At 40.4% G+C, this 20,075-nt stretch overlaps 1 protein-coding gene across 4 annotated transcripts in view; it reads left to right on the plus strand.

Moving 5' to 3' along the window:
- The window catches only part of FMNL2 (formin like 2), a 35,500-nt gene extending 15,425 nt beyond the window's left edge, over positions 1–20,075 (plus strand). Inside the window, exons 7-15 of one of the 4 annotated variants that reach the window (XM_069080196.1) lie at positions 259–327; positions 493–573; positions 1,425–1,554; positions 3,839–4,002; positions 5,516–5,617; positions 9,321–9,419; positions 10,205–10,328; positions 13,290–13,415; positions 17,835–20,075. In XM_069080196.1, the coding sequence (XP_068936297.1) occupies positions 259–327; positions 493–573; positions 1,425–1,554; positions 3,839–4,002; positions 5,516–5,617; positions 9,321–9,419; positions 10,205–10,328; positions 13,290–13,381 (861 nt within the window). In that variant the 3' untranslated portion in view covers positions 13,382–13,415; positions 17,835–20,075. Of the gene's footprint in view, positions 1–258; positions 328–492; positions 574–1,424; positions 1,555–3,838; positions 4,003–5,515; positions 5,618–9,320; positions 9,420–10,204; positions 10,329–13,289; positions 13,416–15,468; positions 15,563–17,834 lie in introns of all 4 variants that reach the window. The other 3 variants (XM_069080195.1, XM_069080197.1, XM_069080194.1) reach the window with 3 other exon arrangements.

Below are 20,075 nucleotides of genomic sequence, written 5' to 3' on the forward strand. Positions count from 1 at the left end.
GCGGAATGTTCCAAGTAGCTAGTTGCATATTTTGAGAAATTTGAGTTTTAAAGTGATTTAAAATAATGTTTATATATAATGATGTAGCTGCAGTAGACACAAAATGTACAGGTTGAAATCAGATACAATGGAAGTTCAGCATTGAGATTCTGAGAGCTAAATTTAAGTCCAGTTTCCTGTGTCAAATTTCAGATTCCAATTCAGTTTTGCAAATGTTAACGTATCTTTTTTTCCGCTCCTTCTTTGCTGTTAATCTAGCAACTGCATGCAATAATAGCAGCATCTGTCTCAATAAAGTCATCCCAAAAACTCAAGAAAATTCTGGAGGCAAGTGAAAGTTTTTTTTCCCCTCATTTTTTTCTTACATGTATTTAAAAAGCTGCCTGTCAGTCACATTCCTTATTAATGTGCCTATATATAGAAATGCCTGGGGCACCAAACCAACATGTTTCTCTCTCTCTCTCTCTCTTTTTTTTTAAATTTACCTTGCAGATCATCTTGGCTCTTGGTAACTATATGAATAGCAGTAAACGGGGAGCAGTTTATGGATTTAAACTCCAGAGTTTAGATCTGGTAAGTGAAATAAAAGAAAACAAATCATCTTAACGGGAAGACAGGTGGCAGAGATTGAACTGGGAGGGGAGAAAAGGGGTGAATTACTGTGCTATTCATTGTCACCTGAGCTATATGAACAGGACTAGCAAAGGTTTTACATTGCATAGTGTCCATTGGGATCATGGGATGGCCAAATAAAATCTAGCAAAAGGCTGAAGTGATTATTTAAAGGCAGTGTTTTGAAATGTCAGTTTGAAAGTGAGTGGGATGCTGCCTGTTATTGGTATAGCCCCACCTTGTCCTGGGCCAGCATGTTTACCACCCTCAGTTCCCAGGAGGCCCAGGAATGGTCAGAAGGTCGGAACTGAAGGTGCTCTGAGCACAACTGAGTTGGTGAAGCTTGCACAATACCTGCTTCCTCCTTATCTACTTGGAACAGGGTTATCTAGCCGTTAATTTTTTGAGGGATAAAAAATCTGACCTTGGATCATTTCAGTTTTTATTCTAGGTGAATGGGAAGAAAAATCAGTGCCATCAGAACAAAACAGAGAGGTGTGAGATACACGTAGGGGATCAGAATCACCCACTTAAGTTAAAATGCCCACTGGCTAGGGAAGTCCTGTGCAGTAAAACCAATGCCTCATGCACTAAAGGATACTTGGCTTCCATCTGTACCCTTAACTATTAGCTCCTTGCCACATCTCATCTGGAAATGCCTGAGGGAGTGGTCATCCTGCTGTGCTGCTGTTTTCTCCTTTTTCTTCCTTCGTGTTTCATTTCTAAAAGAACAACACTTGTGCTGAGCTATGCAGTTCTTATGATCCAGATTTTCCACACACGAACCTAAAACCCTTCTCTTTGGTTTTCAGCTCCTAGACACCAAGTCAACAGACCGAAAGCAAACCCTGTTGCACTATATATCCAATGTTGTAAGAGAGAAGTATCATCAAGTGTCCCTCTTTTATAATGAACTTCACTATGTGGAGAAAGCTGCTGCAGGTACATGATATTGCTTGATTATGTCCTCAGATGTGATATGACTTCTTGCATTATCTGGGGATTGGTCACTGCTCAGACAACTAGCTAATGATTGGGATCATTTAACCAGAGCCTTAAGCAGCAAGATTTTCAGGTACATTCTTTTTTTTCAAAGGGGAAGAGAACAGGCATTTATTAAGTTCCTACTGTGTGCCAGCCGATCCTCCCAACTACCCTGGCAGAAAGGCAGTCTTTTTAATTTCCATTTTATAGTTGAGGAAACTGAGGCAAAGGTTAAGTGACTTGCTTAGGGTTATACAGCTAGTTAGTGTCTGAGGTGGGATTTGAACTCAAGTCTTTCTGACTCCAGGCCTAGTGCTCTATGCACTGTACAGCCTCATGGTAGCATCAGAACAGGTATTATCTACTCTCAGGTAGCAAATGTTTTCAGAGGGCTAATGTAGAAATGAAAATGTCACCTTTCTGAGATCTTGTCTATAAAGCTCACAGAATCTCAGCGTTAATGGGACATAAGAGACCATCCAAATTCTAATCCAACCAGTCTGAAGCTTAAGTCTCATGTGCTTTTCCATCCAATTAACAGGACCATTTTTGTTCCTTGCTGGTCTTTGGAGTTTCCTAGCAAGAGAACCTCTTGGAGCACCGGCTCCAGTGTCGGGATGACCTGGATCAAATCCGGGCTCAGATACTCAGCACCACACCCAGAAATAATAACTGGCCGTATAACCTTGAGCAAGTTACTTAGCCCCAATTGCTTAAAAAAAAAAAAAAAAAGAGAACCTCTCGGTCACTTATTTTTCTTGCATCTTAGAATCGATATAATATTGAGCTTTCAGGGACCTCAAAGGTCTCCTGATCAAACGCTCTCATTTTATAGATAAGGAAACTGAGGCCCAGGCAGGTGACACGGTGACTTGTCTAAAGTCGCACAGGGAGTGATCATCCAGGTTTGAATCCAGGTCCTCTTACTTGAGAGTCATTGTTTGTTGCATCAAATTGTGTTCTGTTCTATAGTATAGCAGCCCTAACCAGGAAATAGTGCTAGGAGGACGCATTAAAAAGCAAATGATTGGTTGTTGATTCATGGTTCCAGAAGATAGAGGGGGAAGTCATAGCCCAGAAGTGTAACCAGCCCTTGGAACCAGTGTGGGGCAATCCGCATTTGTGCTCCTTCAGTTTATAAAAGTAATTGAGATTACCACCTAGTTGGCAAGAATCAAAATGGAAAGTTACCACATAGCAATCTTTACCCTGTTTATTGACTGCCTCCCTAGTGGTGGCCTTTGTCTCTTGGTGTTCCATGGTCTCCTCCATCTTCACAAAGTCTTATAGTGTCACAGTTCAGTTTATCTGGCATGTATTAAGGACCTATGTTGGACATAGGGACTGGCACTAGATCTTTGATTTCACTGATATGGAGAACTCATCTATTAGGACACTCTTTATACTAATAATATAGGTTGGCACCCTTTCTGCTACTTCTGCCTAGGGCATTGTGAGGGTTACCCAATATCATGTAGGCAGTGCATGTTAGAGGCAAGAGTTGAACCTAGGTCTTCCTCTTTTTCAAGGTCAGTAGTCTATTACTCTAGGTGCTGGAAATACAAATGAAAAAGGCAGTAGCTTATGTGTTCAAGGTGCTTAAGTTCAGAGAGGAAAAGGATAGATAGGTAGATCAATAGATAGAAACAAAATATATTCAAAATAAATATATACTCTCAGACCTAGGCTTCATCCCCCATGCCAAGTAACACAGACCTGATCTAATCTGAAGAGCTTCCCCAAAAAGCTCATCATACCCATATTCATAATTTACCCTAGGAAAAATCACCAAATATTACATGTTTCAACACCTGTGGGAATGGGATCCCTTGGGCCAGATATGAGCCCTTCTTAATTAGGGAATAAGGTACCTGTCAGCCAGTCACATGTGATCTGCAAAGGGAGTGCTGCCTTAAAAGCCAGTCACTAGATTTTAGATCTTTTAAGTTAGGAATTCTTAACTTGGTGTTAGTAAAATTTTTAAAATACATATTATTTTGATAATGTATTTAACTGTATTTCAGTATAATTTACTTTATCTATCATAGACTGTGTATTTTATTTCATACATTTAAGAAACATGATTTTGAGAAGAAATCCAGTCTTTACCAGAGTGCCCAAAGGGTAGGGCCATGCTAAGGAAAACATTGTCAGCCCCAGTTATTTGTCATATACCTCATAGAGCAGGTTTTTTTGCTGTCTCAATTGATGGCCCATATCCCTTTCTTTTCCTCCACTTCAGTGTCTCTGGAGAATGTCCTTCTTGATGTCAAGGAGCTCCAGAGAGGCATGGACTTGACCAAAAGAGAGTACACGATGCACGACCACAACATGATGCTGAAAGAATTTATCCATAACAATGAAGGGAAGCTCAAGAAGCTGCAAGATGATGCCAAGATTGCACAGGCATGCAGTGTGCCTTCCATTTTGTCCCCCAAATAATGTCTCCCCTAAAATATGGAAAGCCCTCTTCTGGTCCCTGTCTTTATGTCTTTGCCCAGTGGCAAGCCAGTTTGAATAGCTATGCAAGTGTAGACAGGCTGGATGGGGCTCCCCCAACCAGTCAGGGTACCAATACATTATAACCAAGTCCAACAGAATGTTATATAGAGTCCCACCGTAAAGTCATCCCCCCAACCAACTGCCAAAGACACAAAGAGAGTGAGAAATGTTGCTTTATAATCAACTGAAAACAATGAAAGGGGCTTTTTTGGTAAAAAGACTTTTCCGCTGTTTGAATCTGCAGGCGTAGCATACTTTGATATGTCAAACCTGTGACCATCTACTGTTGATTGTCCCCTGTGAGTAATCCTTCCAGGAAGTTGGTCACCACATCCAGCTTCCTTTAATGGCTGATGTGGTACAATCCTTTGTCTTTCTTTTCTCACAGATGATGCCAATCTGGCCCATTCATCTTTGGGGACTCAGTCAAGGTGCTTGGCTCCCCAATCATTTCTGTTGCTCCCTGACCCTCAGGGTGGAGGGAAAACATAACCAAAACATTACCCTCTGAATGTAACCACTTAAGTGACTTTTGATTACCCAGAGATCTTTCAGCAGCCATAGTGCCAATACCTGCTACTCATCTGACAGTCCCAGTCCCTGTTCCGCCCAGATCACACCTTGGGGCTTTTGTTCCCTGCTGGGGTTCATCCCTCTAAAAGACTAATTAGCACTTATATTGTATGACTGCCTCGGAACATAACTCCTACTTAGATTCTTGTTCCTGTGGAACAAGTTGCCCGTGTAATATTGTCTCGAGAGTGTTTTCTCAGACTAAAGTCATTTAGATTCGATAAAGAAAGTTTAGGTCATAATCCTTGTGAGATTTTTCCTTCCGGGTTCTAGCAACTAATATTTTTCCAGTTATTTAAATGTGTCTTTATTTCTCTAAAGAATGTTTTATACTTGGATTCATATAGTTCCTGTGTGTGTCTTGGTAGATAGACTTTCAAGTATTTTATCTATTTATTTTTTTGTTACAGTATTTATTTAACTTGGAATTTAACTTTCTCTTTTCTCCTGTTGGGTTTTGTGTGTCTTCTTTTGCATTATTCAGAATATTCTGAATGGGATCCCTGTGAGAAAACCTAGGGGGAAAAAAGATAAGAGGAAGGGGAGAACAGCAGATTGTGGCCAGTGAAGTTTATTTCTTCGTTGCTTATCCTTCAGTTAGTCCACCCTCCCTGGCAGAGTTGAACATTGAAAGCAATTCACTGTTGGTCATATGAGAGAGGAAAAAAAATGAATGGGAATGAATGTACAAAAAAAAATCCCAGTGGAGACTTAGAGAGGGAAATATAAGTTGCAATGACTTTTATGGGATGAGTCTATTTGATATTCAGTGGTTTATAATAAATATTTTAAAAAGAAAGCAAATCCTAGGATTCATGAAATTTACAAATGTGCTTCTTTGCAGGATGCCTTTGATGATGCTGTAAAATATTTTGGAGAAAATCCCAAGACAACACCACCCTCTGTCTTCTTCCCAGTCTTTGTCCGGTTTGTTAAAGCTTATAAGGTAAACAGGAATACTTGGTGTTTCCCTCTGTACAGTTTGTCTGATTGTCCGGGACCTGGGGCACAGGGACATCCAGAGTCCTGCCAGGAGCAGAGACTCTGTGCACCATGACTTACGGGTTTAAATGTTCCCAGGCGGTTCCACTTTCTTTTGCTGGACTGAATGCCTACTGCTCTTAGGTAATAGACATTCTTTGGTGTATCTTTGGGTATGTTTGACTGAGTCAGACATCAAGCTGTTGAGCACCATGTCAGTATCACAGTATCCCAAAGTCATGGTGACACCTTGTGGCCACTTCTGAGCTCAGGCACAAACAGTCTCTAACTTATTTCTATTTCTCTAATGGTTGAAAAGAGTGTGTGCACTCTAACTAAGGAAATTATTTCTGTTAATCCAGGGTCAGGGTAGGGTTAGGTAAGGCCTGAGATGACTATGACTTTAGGGCTAAGAGGAAAAGAGGGTGGTAATTGATGACATTTTCACTTTCCAAAGTATTTGCCAGTGCAATTGCTTCCAGGAAATGGAAGGAAGGGGAATCATGACTTAGTAAGAGCCTGTCTACTAGGTACTATGCTTAGGGCTTTTTACAAATACTACTTCATTTGGTCTTCACAACAGCCCTGTGAGGTGGGTGCTATTATTATCCTCACTTTCAGATGAGGGAACTGAGGCAAACAGAGGTTAAGTGACTTGCCCAGGTTTGTACAGCTATTAATAATAATAATAGCTGAGCTCATTTGATCTTTGCAATAGTGCTAGGAGTTAAGTACTTCTATTACCTCCATTTTACAGATGGGAAAGCTGTGGCATAGAGAAATTAATGACTTGCCCAGGTTACACAGCTAGTAAGTGTCTGAGGCTGGATTCGAACTCAGATTTTCCTGACTTTAGGGCCAGCACTCTATCCACTGTGCCACCAATGGCCTCTAAGATGGCCTTCTGACAGCTTTGTCAGGTGTGTTAGGATGATGTTTATCTTATTTGTAGCAGCAAGCACCCCAGTGTCCCCAGGGTGGCTGCCAACACAGGTTCTTAGATCTGCTTTGCTAAAAAAGGAAAGCAACTCAAAATGGGTTAACAAGCTTACTTTTATCAGTCAAACATATATTGTTTACCTAGTTCAGGGGGAAAAGGTCAGCACCCCAAACTTTAGAATATACAGAGGTTACAAGTATAAGTTACAAGAACATTTCAGCAGACAGGCTTCCAAACTGTCCAACCATTACATACATCCATACTTAATCACAGTTACCGAGAGGGAAGCATCAACATCTGGGTTTTCAAAGCCGGGGGGCTCTCAACCGCTGCCCAGAGTCTCATCTAGTCAAATCACATAATACTTCTCAAAGTAAGCCCCAAAGCAAAGCCTTTCATCAGGGCTTATATAGCCTTTTCTTGACCCACTGCCCAATCACAAAGTATCTCCTGAGAAACAAGGCTCCCACCACAGGCTCCAGGCGTACTTAACCTAGGGGCAGGAAAGATCTTAAAAATTTGCATTCCCATTACATTGTTGAGATTTTTGTTGTTGTTAAGTCCATTCAGTCACATTCCTTTCTGATCCTATTTGGGGTTTTCTTGGCAAGGATACTAGAATGGTTTGCCATTTTTTTCCTCTAGTGTGTTCCCATTTTACAGATGAGGAACTGAGGCAAATAGGAGTTAAGTGACTTTCCCAGGGTCATGCACCCTAGTAAATGTCTGAGTTTAAATTTGAACTCAATGACCACATGGGTGAACTGGTACCTGTGATCTAGAATACCCCCTACCATACCCCAAACAAGTGGTCAGCCAGGCTTTGCTGGGATTCCGACTTCCCAAGAGGTGGAAACCCAGGCCAGGAAGCTTGTTCTTACATCAAACCCAAATCTCCCTCTGTGGAACTTTTCTTCATTACTCCTAGTTCTGTGGTCTTGGGACCAAGCAGGGTAAAATCTAGTCCATCTTCATGATAGTCCTTTAAATGCTTGAAAACAACCATCATGTTCTCCCATCTCCCATCACGTTTTCTCCTCAAATACCGCCCCCCCCCCCAAAACAAAACAAAACTTCTCTGTAACTCATCACGTGCTTATTGAATGACTAATATTTGCTGAGAACTCTTCTAGGGGCTAGGGACACAGAGACAATCTCAGTTCTTTCGGTTAATCCTCCTGTGGCAGAATCTTAATGCCTTTCACCATTCTGGCTCCCTTTCTGGACACTTTCACCAGAACTTTGAAAACAATCATAGTATGCCTCGTGCTGTCCTAGGTACTTTAGGGGAGGAGCCAAAAGAAATAGAAGAGCATTCTTCTTTGCTTTAAGGGACCTCACAATTGGGGTGCCTGGGTGGCACAGTGTATAGAGAGCACCAGCCCTGGAGTCTGGAGGACCTGAGTTCAAATGTGGCCTCAGACACTTAACACTAGCTGTGTGACCTTGGGCAAATCACTTAACTCCAATTGCCCTGCCTTTTCCCCTCCAAAAAAAAAGTCAAAAAAAGGACCTCACAATCTAATGGGGGAGCCAAAATATACTTAATAGAATTATAAAATGCCAGGCTTTGAAAGTATGTAAAGATTATCTAGTTTATCTGCCCTTGTTTTATAGATGAATTGAGGCACAGAAAAGGGAAGTTGAAGGTCACATGCTTTGTAATGACTGACCTGGTATTTGAACCAGGTTTGCTGATTCTGTTCATTCAAATTCTAATACACACAACATTGACTGAGCTCCTTTACATACAAGGCATCATACTGTGACAAGGACAAAGAGGAATAGACCTCGTCCATCCATGCCAGTAATTTATAATCTAGTGGGTGAAATGAGACAGAGACACAAAGCACTTGAATCCAAGGTGGAATGTGAGAAGTGCTAGAGGACAGTTATAAAGAACTCCAGGAGAGTGGAGGAAAGGGAGACGGCTTCCAAAGTGAAGCCATCAGGGTGAGCAGAGGAATCATGGAAGAGGTGGCGTTTGACCTGGGCCTTGGATAGTGTTCAGGATTTCACCAGACAAGGATAAAGGAAAAAAGCAATCCAGGCAGAGGAAATATGGTGTAGAGACATCACGGCATGCTACATAGAATATCAGAGTTGGAGTCAAGAGGACTTGGATTCAAATCGATCCTCAGATACTTATATTAGCTGTGTGACCGTGGGCCAACCACTTATCCTCTCTCTGCCTCAGTTTCCTCATAAGTAGAGTGAGGTTGGGCCTACCTGATGACCTTTTGGTTCCCTGCTAACTTTAACTATCATACTTTGATCCTATGATTAAAAAAAGTAGAGTTACAGAGATGGGAAAACATAGCATATGTTCAGGGACTACCTAGTCTTGGTGAGGAGTTCAGGTTGGATGGAAGATAAGGCCCCCTGTCTCTAAAATGACTTGGGATTTTCTGCTGACCTCCAAACCTGTAAGTAGTACAAAATTCATATATGACTGCTGAACAGAGTCGAGGAGGGATTAGAGTGAATTAGGGCTAAGGCAGGAAGCCACATGTTGTGCATTAGTCTTCAAAAGTGAGTAATCTGGACTGGAAATCCTATGGAGAGAGTGGTAAACCCTGGGCTGAAAGCATGGAACCTGCTGAATTCAGCTTCATTTGTACTTTCAGGTTCTGGGCCTGACTTCTCTTAAGTCATTGCCTAACAAAATCTGGCACCCCCAGTCACGTGCTATTTAAACGCAGTTCCCTTGTCCTTTTGCTTCAAACAGCAAGCCGAGGAAGAGAATGAGCTGAGGAAAAAGCAGGAGCAGGCCCTCATGGAAAAGCTCTTGGAACAGGAAGCATTAATGGAGCAACAGGACCCAAAGGTACAGAATCTGTACAAGAACTCATCAGTGGGCACCCTTGCCACCCGTGGTGGCAGGTGATAGAAAAGCTTGCCCTAGATTTCTGCCTCCCTGTCCTACCTATGAAGTCAGGAGAGCCAGGAGAGAGAGAAAATCTCATCCACCCACCCTGCTAAGTGGTCAGCTAAACCCACTCGACAGGCCTCTCTCCTGTCATATAGAATCTACTGGGGAGAAGATTGCTTAACTTTGCTGGACAACTCATTCTGCTGTCTAAAAATCCTTCTAGCTAGATGCCTGCCCTGGTGGGGGTGGGGGCGGGGGTCTAAGTCCTGGGTCCTGCTTACATAAATTGAATGGGAAAACAAGACTTGTATGCTCATAACTACAGTACAAGGCAGTGTGAGGCATCGAGGATGGGAGGACGTTTGAGTGGGGAGTACAGAAAGAACTAAGGTATGGAGGCAGGTTACTTCCTCATAGCTCTTTGAAGCCCTCCAGGATAAGGAATTATCAATTAGTATCCCTTTTGTAGAGACTCTGGTCCTTGGTGGACTAGCTTGAGTTTTTTTTAACCTTTTTAGAAAAAATTTTAATCCAGAATGATCTTTTTTCTTCACCTGTCTAAAATATTCACTTGATTTCATTTCAATCCAGTCATCCAATGAGGTTTCTTTTCGTTGAGTTCCAGATAGTAGAATAAGGCCATTTGCTTCCAATTTGCAAGGAATCCTTTACGTATGTTGAGTTCCCCTGAATTTCCTCCAGGTTGTGGGGCACCACTGATCTCTTTCCTTTTATTCCAGTCTCCTTCTCATAAAACCAAGAGGCAACAGCAGGAATTAATTGCAGAGTTAAGAAGGCGGCAAGTGAAGGATAACCGACATGTATATGAGGGGAAAGATGGTGCTATTGAGGATATTATTACAGGTAAATGAGCCTTTTTTGTCCTAAACCAATGGAAATTCCCCACTGACCCCAACTTCACTGGACTGCATGCAGCAGATCTTCTTGCCATACGTTCCTGGTGTTTGCAAGTCCTTCAGTGGGTCTGATAATGTTCCGGTGTTACCTGTGGACAGTGGCTCCTCAGGTGTGCAGCAGTGTTTATATGATGTGAATCTCAAGCCCACCTATCTGAACCCAACAAACTTTCTCCCATGCTACTTTGTCCCCTTCTTTCTGACTTCTCTCTTATTTCTGAACTCTTAATGGAGGCTCTTTCCTTTATAGAATGATTTTCTATTTCTTTCATTGAGTTACTATGAGCACTTCTCCCCTCCACCACCTTATAAAGTACTAGAAGAGAAAGCAGGTTATTCCTCAGTATCCCACCATGCCTTTCAGGACATTTTCAGAAAGCCTCTCTCCTCCCCTGAGATAACAGAATTCTTCTATCTGTGGATGAGAAGCTTATGTTTTCATTAAAACACACTTAACAGGGTTTTAGTCCCATAACTAACACACAGCTGGGGACAGATCATTTCATTCAGATTTGAATGATTTATCTCTCAGAGTGGTTCCTGTCAGATTGAGCCTTGGAGACTAATCCATGCTCTCTACCTGTTGCCCCCAATTCTTGAAAGTTTTCAATTTTCCATATACAAGAAGGAAAACCATTTTTATGATGGTGACAAGAGACTTTCCTTGGCTTCCCACTCTGCAGTTTACCAACTCTCTGCCTTTGTTTCTTTGACATCACAAATTCAACCCTATAAATATGCATCCCAAGCTAACAGAAATTCTGAATCTCTATTCTCTGCCCCCAAATCTTGCAGGAAAAAGAAACAAATTAATCAGCAGGCCTGATTACTCCCCGCTTCAGCATCACTGTGCTTGGTAGGAAGGCAAAAGTACCTCAAGAGAAGGCTCATACAGGGTGGTCCAAAAGTCTTAACACAGGATAAGCTATTTACATTTTAAAACTGCACTATGACTTTTGGGAAAACCTGTATATGTAGTTCAAGCAAACATTTAAGTGCCTACGATATGTGATGTGTCATACTTAGGTACTAGAAATGCAGAAATGAAATGTGCCTGCCCTCAAGGAGCTTACATTCTATTGGAATATGTTGTATGTCCATGGTGATGTGTATAAAGCACCATATTTGGAGTCACGGGATTACAGATTTAGAAGGGGAAAAATCCTTAGAAAACATGTGGTTTAACCCCTCAATTTTACAGAAGAGGAAATAGAGGCTCAGAGAGGTGACGTGACTGATTACAGAGCCAAGATTCAAGCCTTAGGTTATCACACTGCAAAGAAAAAGGAAGGGAAGAAACATTTATTAAATACCGACTGTGTATCAGATACTGAACTCTAAGCACTGTTATAAATATTTTATTTGATACTTATGACGATCCTGGGAAATAAGTGCTATTATTATCCCCATTTTACAGCTGAGGAAATAAAAATAGACAGGGGTTAACTGACTTGCCCAGGGTCACACAGCTTGTCAGTATCTAAAGCTGGATTTGAACTCAGGTCTTCCTAACCTGAGTTCAGGATTCTATACACCTTACCACCTAACAGCCTCCCTTTCCACAGCAGCATGCTGAGGCACAGGACCTTGGGTTCAAATTCTAGTGGGGTGACTTCACCTATTTTCGAATATCAGAGGTGACTGAACACAAATGGGGAACTTAGAGTAGATGATCTTTAATGTCCCTACTGACTCTAAAGCCTTTAAAATATGAACATGTATAGACACACACACACATATTTATACTGTAGCAGTACCAAATCTCAAATTATATACAGAGCAGTAAATCATCAAGATGGCTGAGTACTCCAAAAGGATGTACGACTTAGAAATGAAGGGATGACATCATAAACAGTTTATAAGAGCAGGGATCTAAAGAAGAAGGAATGGCTCATGACCAGAAAAGGGATAGAGAGGATCAAGAAGATAAAAGGACAATTTTGATTACATCAAATTGAAAAGTTTTTACACAAACTAAACCAACGAAGCTAAAATTAGAAGGGGAAAAGATCTTTGCAGTAAGGTTCTCTGATAAGGGCTTCATTTCTGAGATGTATAAGGAGCTGATTCAAATTTAAAAGATTAAGAGCTAGACTCCAAAATAAATGGTTAAAATCTGAACACTCCATGGTCACATAAGAAATATACTCCAAATCACTAATGAAAATTGGGAAATGAAAATTAAAGCAACTCTGAGGTTCACGTCACATGCATTCACTGAATAGCACTGTAAATATTCTCAGGTTTTTTTTTCCCTTCAACTTTTTGACCCTTTCTTCCTCAGAACAGGTGGAAAGTACAACTTGATCTTAGAGAATGTAAGCTCATTGACAACAGTAACAGGTTCATTTTGGTCTTTATAACCCTAATACCCAGCATAATGTCTTGAATTGTGTTCAGTAGATATTCAGTAGGTAAATGCTTGCTGATTGATTAATTAAGATGGGGGAGAGGGGCACTTGTTTTTCATTGTAAGAATATCATAACTTAAGCTTCAGCACGCAGTAACTTTGTATGTTCACTAGACTGATGGTCCTTCATTTTATCAGCTTGTCTTTCTAGAACAGTATACATACAGTTGGTGAAATGAATCAAATGTGCATTTGAGTGATTCACCTGTAGTATAATTCACCAAGGTGAAGGGATCAAATGCCTTCTCATTAGATATTACTAAAAGGATTTTTTTAATGCTCTGATCAAAATAGCTGCCTTATAACCACCTCTTTATCCCAAGTCAGAATTTGCAAATTTTGTAGTTCCTAAGTAGCTGACCACTGGCCCTTTGGAATTCCCTGTCCTCCTCCCCGCCCCCCCCAGTCATTAACAAAGCACTAACTAATGCAGTCAATCTCTGCTTCTTACTCTGTTCTATTTTGTTTGTCTTGTTTGGCTGTTATTTTCCATGCAGTGCTGAAGACTGTGCCCTTTACAGCTCGTACGGCCAAGCGTGGCTCTCGGTTTTTCTGCGAACCTGTTCTCACTGAGGAATTCCATTACTAAACTATTACTTTTTCACACCTGATGCTCTTAAAAGGTTGCCGTAGATTTTTGACCCATTATCTCTATCTGTGTGGATATCAAACAGGGTCAGATGAATTGTAAATGGATAGCATGTATCTGATGTCCATGTGGAATTCTGTTTCATGTTGTTCCCATGTTGCATGGACTTGCGTTCAGTCACCTCTGAAATTCCCATTGCCATTCTCATGATGACCTTATTCATCTTCACATTCCAGAAATGTCTTTAGTCTGTGTGGCAGAGCCGTGGAATAGCAAGTTTTGAAATTGTCAAGTATCTTGTTGGAGGAAGGGGAGGCCAGGATCATGGTTTGTGGGGGTCATAAGAAATGGAAGGGGGCATACGTTAAAAATCTTCTAGTCTAGCATTCTGATTATATAGATGAAAACACTGAGAACTAGAAAGTTTGTAAGAATACTTGACTTCAAATCAGGAAGTCTAGTTTTAGTGTTGACTCAACCAGCCCCTTTTAAAACTTTGGGACAATTACTTAACTTTTCACTATTTGTCTTTCCTCCTAAATAAAATGGGAATAAGACTAGTTCCTTCACACTTTATTGAGGATGTTTTGGCAGTTAAAGAAGATATTTTTCATATATACTTTAGAAGGCTAAGTGCTGTGGAACTATTAAATGTTATTTTTTCCTCACTTTCAAAAGAGGTCATGACTAGTTCTAAATTGTGACAGTTCACTTGCTTTCCTAGGCTACCTCACCCAGCCTGTAGATATTCAATTCTGTGTGGTAGATCTGATAGAGCATGGAATAAATGAGCCCCCTCCACCAGATATGTGCATGGACTATCCAAGACAATGTACAGGTTCCTTTTTTGCCTTGTGAGAGTCTTCCAAGACCTTTCCCATTCATTCATCAGTGTTGTATGTACTACTGTCTTGCCTGACTAACTAGCACGTGCATGTAAGAGTGTCCTTAGAAGAAGGGGAATCAAACAAATGTCTTGGTTATGTCATTCATCATGCCATCATTTGTGCCCAGTCCCATGTCACATCCGGAATACTTCTGCTAAATCAGCTTCATGGTGATTTCTTGGGTTTCAGTGGTAGGAATCGTGGTCTCATCAACAGAAAACTGGCCATTGGGTGATGAACATTTTGACTCTCATAAGTCATGAAAACTGTTTACAAAAAGTGCAAGGGGGTTGATTTCTCAATTTGTTGATACATTAGACATCAAGTGAGATAAGAAAGTGCTTTTCAAACTTTCTAAGTACCCATCAGGTACCAGTTCCGATTGTTATTTATCCATACCAATGAAATTACTGTTCTTTTAAAGTATTGAAGAGGGCAACGGTAGGAGTGTTTGTGTGAATGAATTACCAGTGCATTCCAGGAAATGTCAGCATTGCAGGAGTCACTAGGAAATAATTCAGCCTCCCAAAATAATGAACTAGTCTGCACTGGTGTTTAGCCACAGAAGAGATTAAGTTCTTTGGGATTCCAGATAATATAGGCCAGGGACAGTGGATAAAACATATATACTAAAAAGAAGAAATGGTGACCTTAATTCTTTTTTCAGTATACATGTCTGCAGGGGATGCTTTCTAGTGAAATGGACTTGGAGCTGGGCACATGTGTATTTGGCAGTATTAACTGTTTGCAGAATGTACTTTTAACCTGTGTTATGTGTGTTTCCATTTTGTCTTTGAGGAAGCAACAAGTGAAGGGTGGGGGTGGGGGGGTGGATCCAAAAACAATGGTGTTCTTGCTCTGTAGTGAACTTAACTCACAGTGCTTATTAATCACTTTGTGGACTCTTATTCTGTTTGGCCATTGTTTGCTCTGTCAAGTGAATTTGTTGGATTATTTTCCTGGAGCCAATCTTCAAAGCAGCTTGGAACTGGGTAGTCAGAGATCAAGGGGGTGGGAAGACCATCTCACCTTTTTCCTGCTGTATCTAACCCCAACTCACAGTGGTGACCTTCCACTCTCTTGTTCTGTTGGCTAACCTGCCTGGGATTTTTAAACATTTTTAAACATTGCTCTTCATTTTCATCCCATTTTTACTTAACCATCATTTTGTGTTTTGTTTTGTTTTTTTTTTCTGTTTAGCCTTAAAGAAGAATAATATCACTAAATTTCCAAATGTTCACTCGAGGGTAAGGATTTCTTCTAGCACACCGGTGGTGGAGGATACACAGAGCTGGCAAGCATCACTTTTTACTTAGCTTCCTCCTCTCTCTGTATATGCCAGACCAATGACTGTTAATATGACTGAGGGTAATGCTGGGGAAGTCATCTCATCTCATTTTCTAAAGATGTGGCCTTTATTTGCTCCTTTACTTTTATTATAAGTACATATTATGGAGGTTGCACCTCTGTAACATGGAGGCTTGGGTGAGGGTATTTGATTGTGGTTTCATTTGCTTTGGGTACAAGGGTTCCACTTTCCTCTGCCACTTATTTTATGCTCCTGAATTTTTCTCCTCTCCCAACCTCCTTCTCAAATCTCAATTAATTAAGAAAAGATCATGACTGGGGAAATCACCTCCAGCACTTTATGGCACAAGGTTTTCTGAGAACTTGGGTGGTTTGGACATCAAAGATTAGATCCAGCCTAGACTCATTCCACACAATGAAGTTTGAAAACATCTTATTCTATGTGCTTTTTGCCCTTGTGGGGCTATGAAAGTAGGATCAGTTTGCAGGGAGGGTGGCTGGGTAAGTGGGTGGGGCGCGCGTGTGCGTGTGCTTGTGCGCGTGCGTACACAGTGCCTGCATAACCCCAGGAGACAGGAGGTAGGTGATAGGACACAAAGGCCCCTATGAAATATTCTCTAGTTTAGTTTTGTCTTTTTCCCCATTGGAGGGTTGGTCTTAACTGAGATCAGCCATTAGTGAAAGATACTAAGAAGAACGGAACAGCAGTGGGAGTCAGAGAGGCTGGATATCTGAAACCCACTTTGCTCACTCCCCTAATTCTTGTCTCAGTCCAAAGGTGTCGGCCTAGGTGTAGAACCTGTTTTATCACATCATCTACTGAGCATGCGCCCATAAATTCCTCTTCTTCCGCTTGATGGCCGTATTTTATGGTGACCAACCACTTTGACAGAAAGATATAGAACTAGACATACATACATACATACATACATACATACATACATACATGTGTGTATACACATAGAGAAACAAACATTCATGACTGGCAAACCGTTAGCTTTTGCAAACCATTGATTAACCAGAATGTTGGTATTAATTGGAATTTTCTGGGTAACTGAGGATTCACAATCTCCCCCAACTTTTTTTTTTTACATCAGGCTTTGTTACCGAATATCTTTCTAATATCAGTTTCCTGCCTTATTACAACATAGCAAAAACAATGGGATCTTTGCTGATTGAAGACTCTATGGTGCTGTGGATAACCCCTGTAATAGAATAGATCAATAATTATGATGATGACAGTCAACATTTACAGAGTACTTAGTATGTGCCGGACGTGGTGCTAAGCGCATTACAATTAGTATCTCATTTGATCCTCCCAAGAGCCCTGGGAGGTAACAGCTATTCTTATCTCCATTTTATAGATGATGATACTGAGGCAAGCACAGTCTTTTTGTCTTAGGAAGTAGCACATTGGCCTGAATGTGCACTGTCCCAAGGCCATACCTTGGCCATTTCTTTTTTAAAATATATCCCTGATGTGAGTTTATTTTCTTCTCATTGGCCTTCTTATTCTCCTAAAATTAAGTACAAAGGGAAAATTCAATTTAAACCAAGGTTCTGATTAATCAAGATTTTGCTAAAAGTAGGCATCATAAAGCTTCAGAATTGATCAGTTTAAAGAAATTTTAATCCTTCCTCCTGTGAAAGGGTAGAATCTAGGGTTGGGCCAGATTTCAGGACTTAAAGATCAACTTCTGTCATGTAACATCCATTTTCCAAGCAGAAGCTGCCCCTCAGAATAGGGAGCAGTTTCTTTGTCTAGTGATTTTTGGTAACTTGGGAAACTCAATCATATCACATGCATGAGAGACTGCTTACAAGCTGAGGTGTCCAGTAACTCTGCCATTGAATCTAATCTTAAGGGGAAAAATTAACAATTAATTTTTCTTTTTTCTCTTTTGGTCACCTTTACCCTCATTACAATGATTTGTAATCAGATTATTTGCTTCTCAGATTGTTTATTTAAAGCCTCAACTGTTTCCAGTTGTTGCTACATTTCAAAATATAAAGTTAGAGTTTCCAGCCAGTGACTGAAATCTCCTACAGTTTTTCCCTCCCCAATGCCCCAAACCCACCAGTATTAAACTAGAACCCATTCATTTTGTCATTGGCCTCACTTAAGCTCAATGAGCTGAAGGCTTTTTGTCTAATCTTTTGACACAAGCTGCTTTGATTGGCTTCCAGCAGGACTTTATTTTGTCTAGACACATGGCATGAAGAACTCCTCTCTCTGACTGGCTTTTTCCCTCTTACAGATCTTAGAAACCAGCCGTACAGACGAGCCGATGCGGTGAGGAGAAGTGTCCGGCGACGCTTTGATGATCAGAATTTGCGCCCTGTTAATGGTGCTGAGATAACCATGTGAGCCAGACCTGCCTGCATGTGTAAAGTGAAGGGTGTACTTCAGTGATAACCATGTCTGTGGGAACTCTTCCGGCTACCATTTAATGCAGCCTTGAAAACAGTTACATTCTGAAGGGCCAAGAGGCCTCAAAATTGCATAGGAACTTTAAAAATAAAATAAAAAAGATGGGCTCTCCATTCACCTGTAGTTAACAAGTGCCTAAGATGAAAGTACCTGCTCAAATTAATCAAAGCAATAGGACTTGATTTGATTGGGTATCTTTTTACACCATATGTTATTCAGTGTTTTTAACCAAAATGTAAATGTCATGTTATCTTCCTTTTGTTATCTGCAACTTAATGATTGTCTTATGGCCCACCTTGGTTTCTTGACAGGTTGTAAATAACAAATATTTGGGTGAGATCTGCTGCAGATCCCTTTTGGCTTTTACATATGTCTCTGTGCTGTCTAATAAGGAATTTATTTTAAGCTTCAAATAGCAATTCTATCTAGGTTGTATATCAAAAGGTTTGTTGCTGTGTGAGGGAAGCCATTCTCAGAGAGACTTTTCCTTCCAGTCACAGCCAAACCCTGGTGAAGTATAAAGAGGATGTGATTTCATTAACACATGAAGATTCACCCAGTCAGTCTTCATTTTCATGTATGACTTTTTCTGTGCAATGCCCTATGAGGGATGGTTTGAAGGGTAAGACTGCAATACTACATACAAAATCATGGGAATATCACTCAAGACACATTTATGATTCTATGTTCTTCAGAGAGAGGCAGCTTATAGGTAACACAAAGTATATTTATTAATTAGCATTCAGCTATTAACATCTCAGTAATCAGTATTAGGATCTCCAAGGACCATTATGGTTCAGTTCTGAGCACAGTGAATAGTCATGTGCCTTGTCAGAAAGAAGTTTGCTTGGCCCGTTGATGAGCATTCAGATTGCGTCTTCCATCAGCGGAGTGCTGATTTGAGTACGCCTTGTTCTCCTTTGACAATCGCATTTGAGTTTTGGGTTTGTTTGTTTGTTTTTAATGGAGGTGAGGGGTGCATTTGACCACTGGACCTAAAAAAATTCTAAAGGCTAGTCTAATGCTCCTTCTCTGGGATATTTTAGGGGAAATTGGGGATTGGTTTGTTGGGATATTTGTATTTGGATGAAGTGAGGGAAAGACATATGCAAAATGAGAATGAAAGGCAAGCCAAGCTCACTCTGCAGGTACAGGGCAAGCCACTACTTTATTTGGCTTCTTTGGCAGGGCATTTGATCTAGTCCAAAGTCAAAACCCGAACTGAAGCTAAAATTGTCATTTTGGAAGATAAATTCTGCTTCCGGCTTACCTTTCTTGGTAGCATTTCATCAATATGTTAATTGTAAAATTTATTGTATAGTATTTAACCACTGAATTTCTTTTCTTTTATGTTGTGCTTATAAGTGAATCCCTGGTGAAGGTCTCATTTTCCTTGGATGATGTGTAGTTATATGATAATCTGTTTTTAAATGTACAGATATTTTGCTACAAAATTGGTGCCGTTTTTTATGGTTTTTACACCTCTTTTAATTCCCACTTTAGCCTCTGGGTAATATTGTAAATATTGTTTAAAAAAACTGCATCAGCCTGTGCTATACAATCTGAATGTTATTTTAACTTATAGTTTGTTTTTTATATTTAACTACGAGGACAGTTGAGGGATCAAAGTTGTCTCATTTTTTTGCTTACCTATTTACAGAAAGTTTCATTTCAAACTGCCACCTGCTAGCACATCTCCAGAAATATGTATTCTACATGCTCTCAAAAGAACATGCCAAGATTGTGTCTATGTCTGTTGACACTGATTGGATACTGTGCCTAAGAAGCAGTGATTTTAGCTGTGAAATGGAATCCAAATTATTGGCTTACATTCAAATATATAAATGTTTTAAAGCTTAGTGCTAACAAACATAAATGAATTTCCATACATGTATTTATTGTTCTACAATTAGAATGGACTGTAATGTTGGCATGTTCTTTTTGTTTTGTTTTTCTTGTAATGGGCCTGCTTCTTAGCAATATTAGAAGTGTTTTATAAAGCAGTTCATGTTACTTTTCTGGTCTGTTCATGGCATATGAGCAAATAAACTATTTACACTACTATACA

This window comes from Petaurus breviceps, unplaced genomic scaffold, assembly GCF_028583685.1.
Source record: "Petaurus breviceps papuanus isolate PSGF00001 unplaced genomic scaffold, PetGlider_PUasm1.0 91133, whole genome shotgun sequence".
NCBI lineage: Eukaryota > Metazoa > Chordata > Mammalia > Diprotodontia > Petauridae > Petaurus > Petaurus breviceps.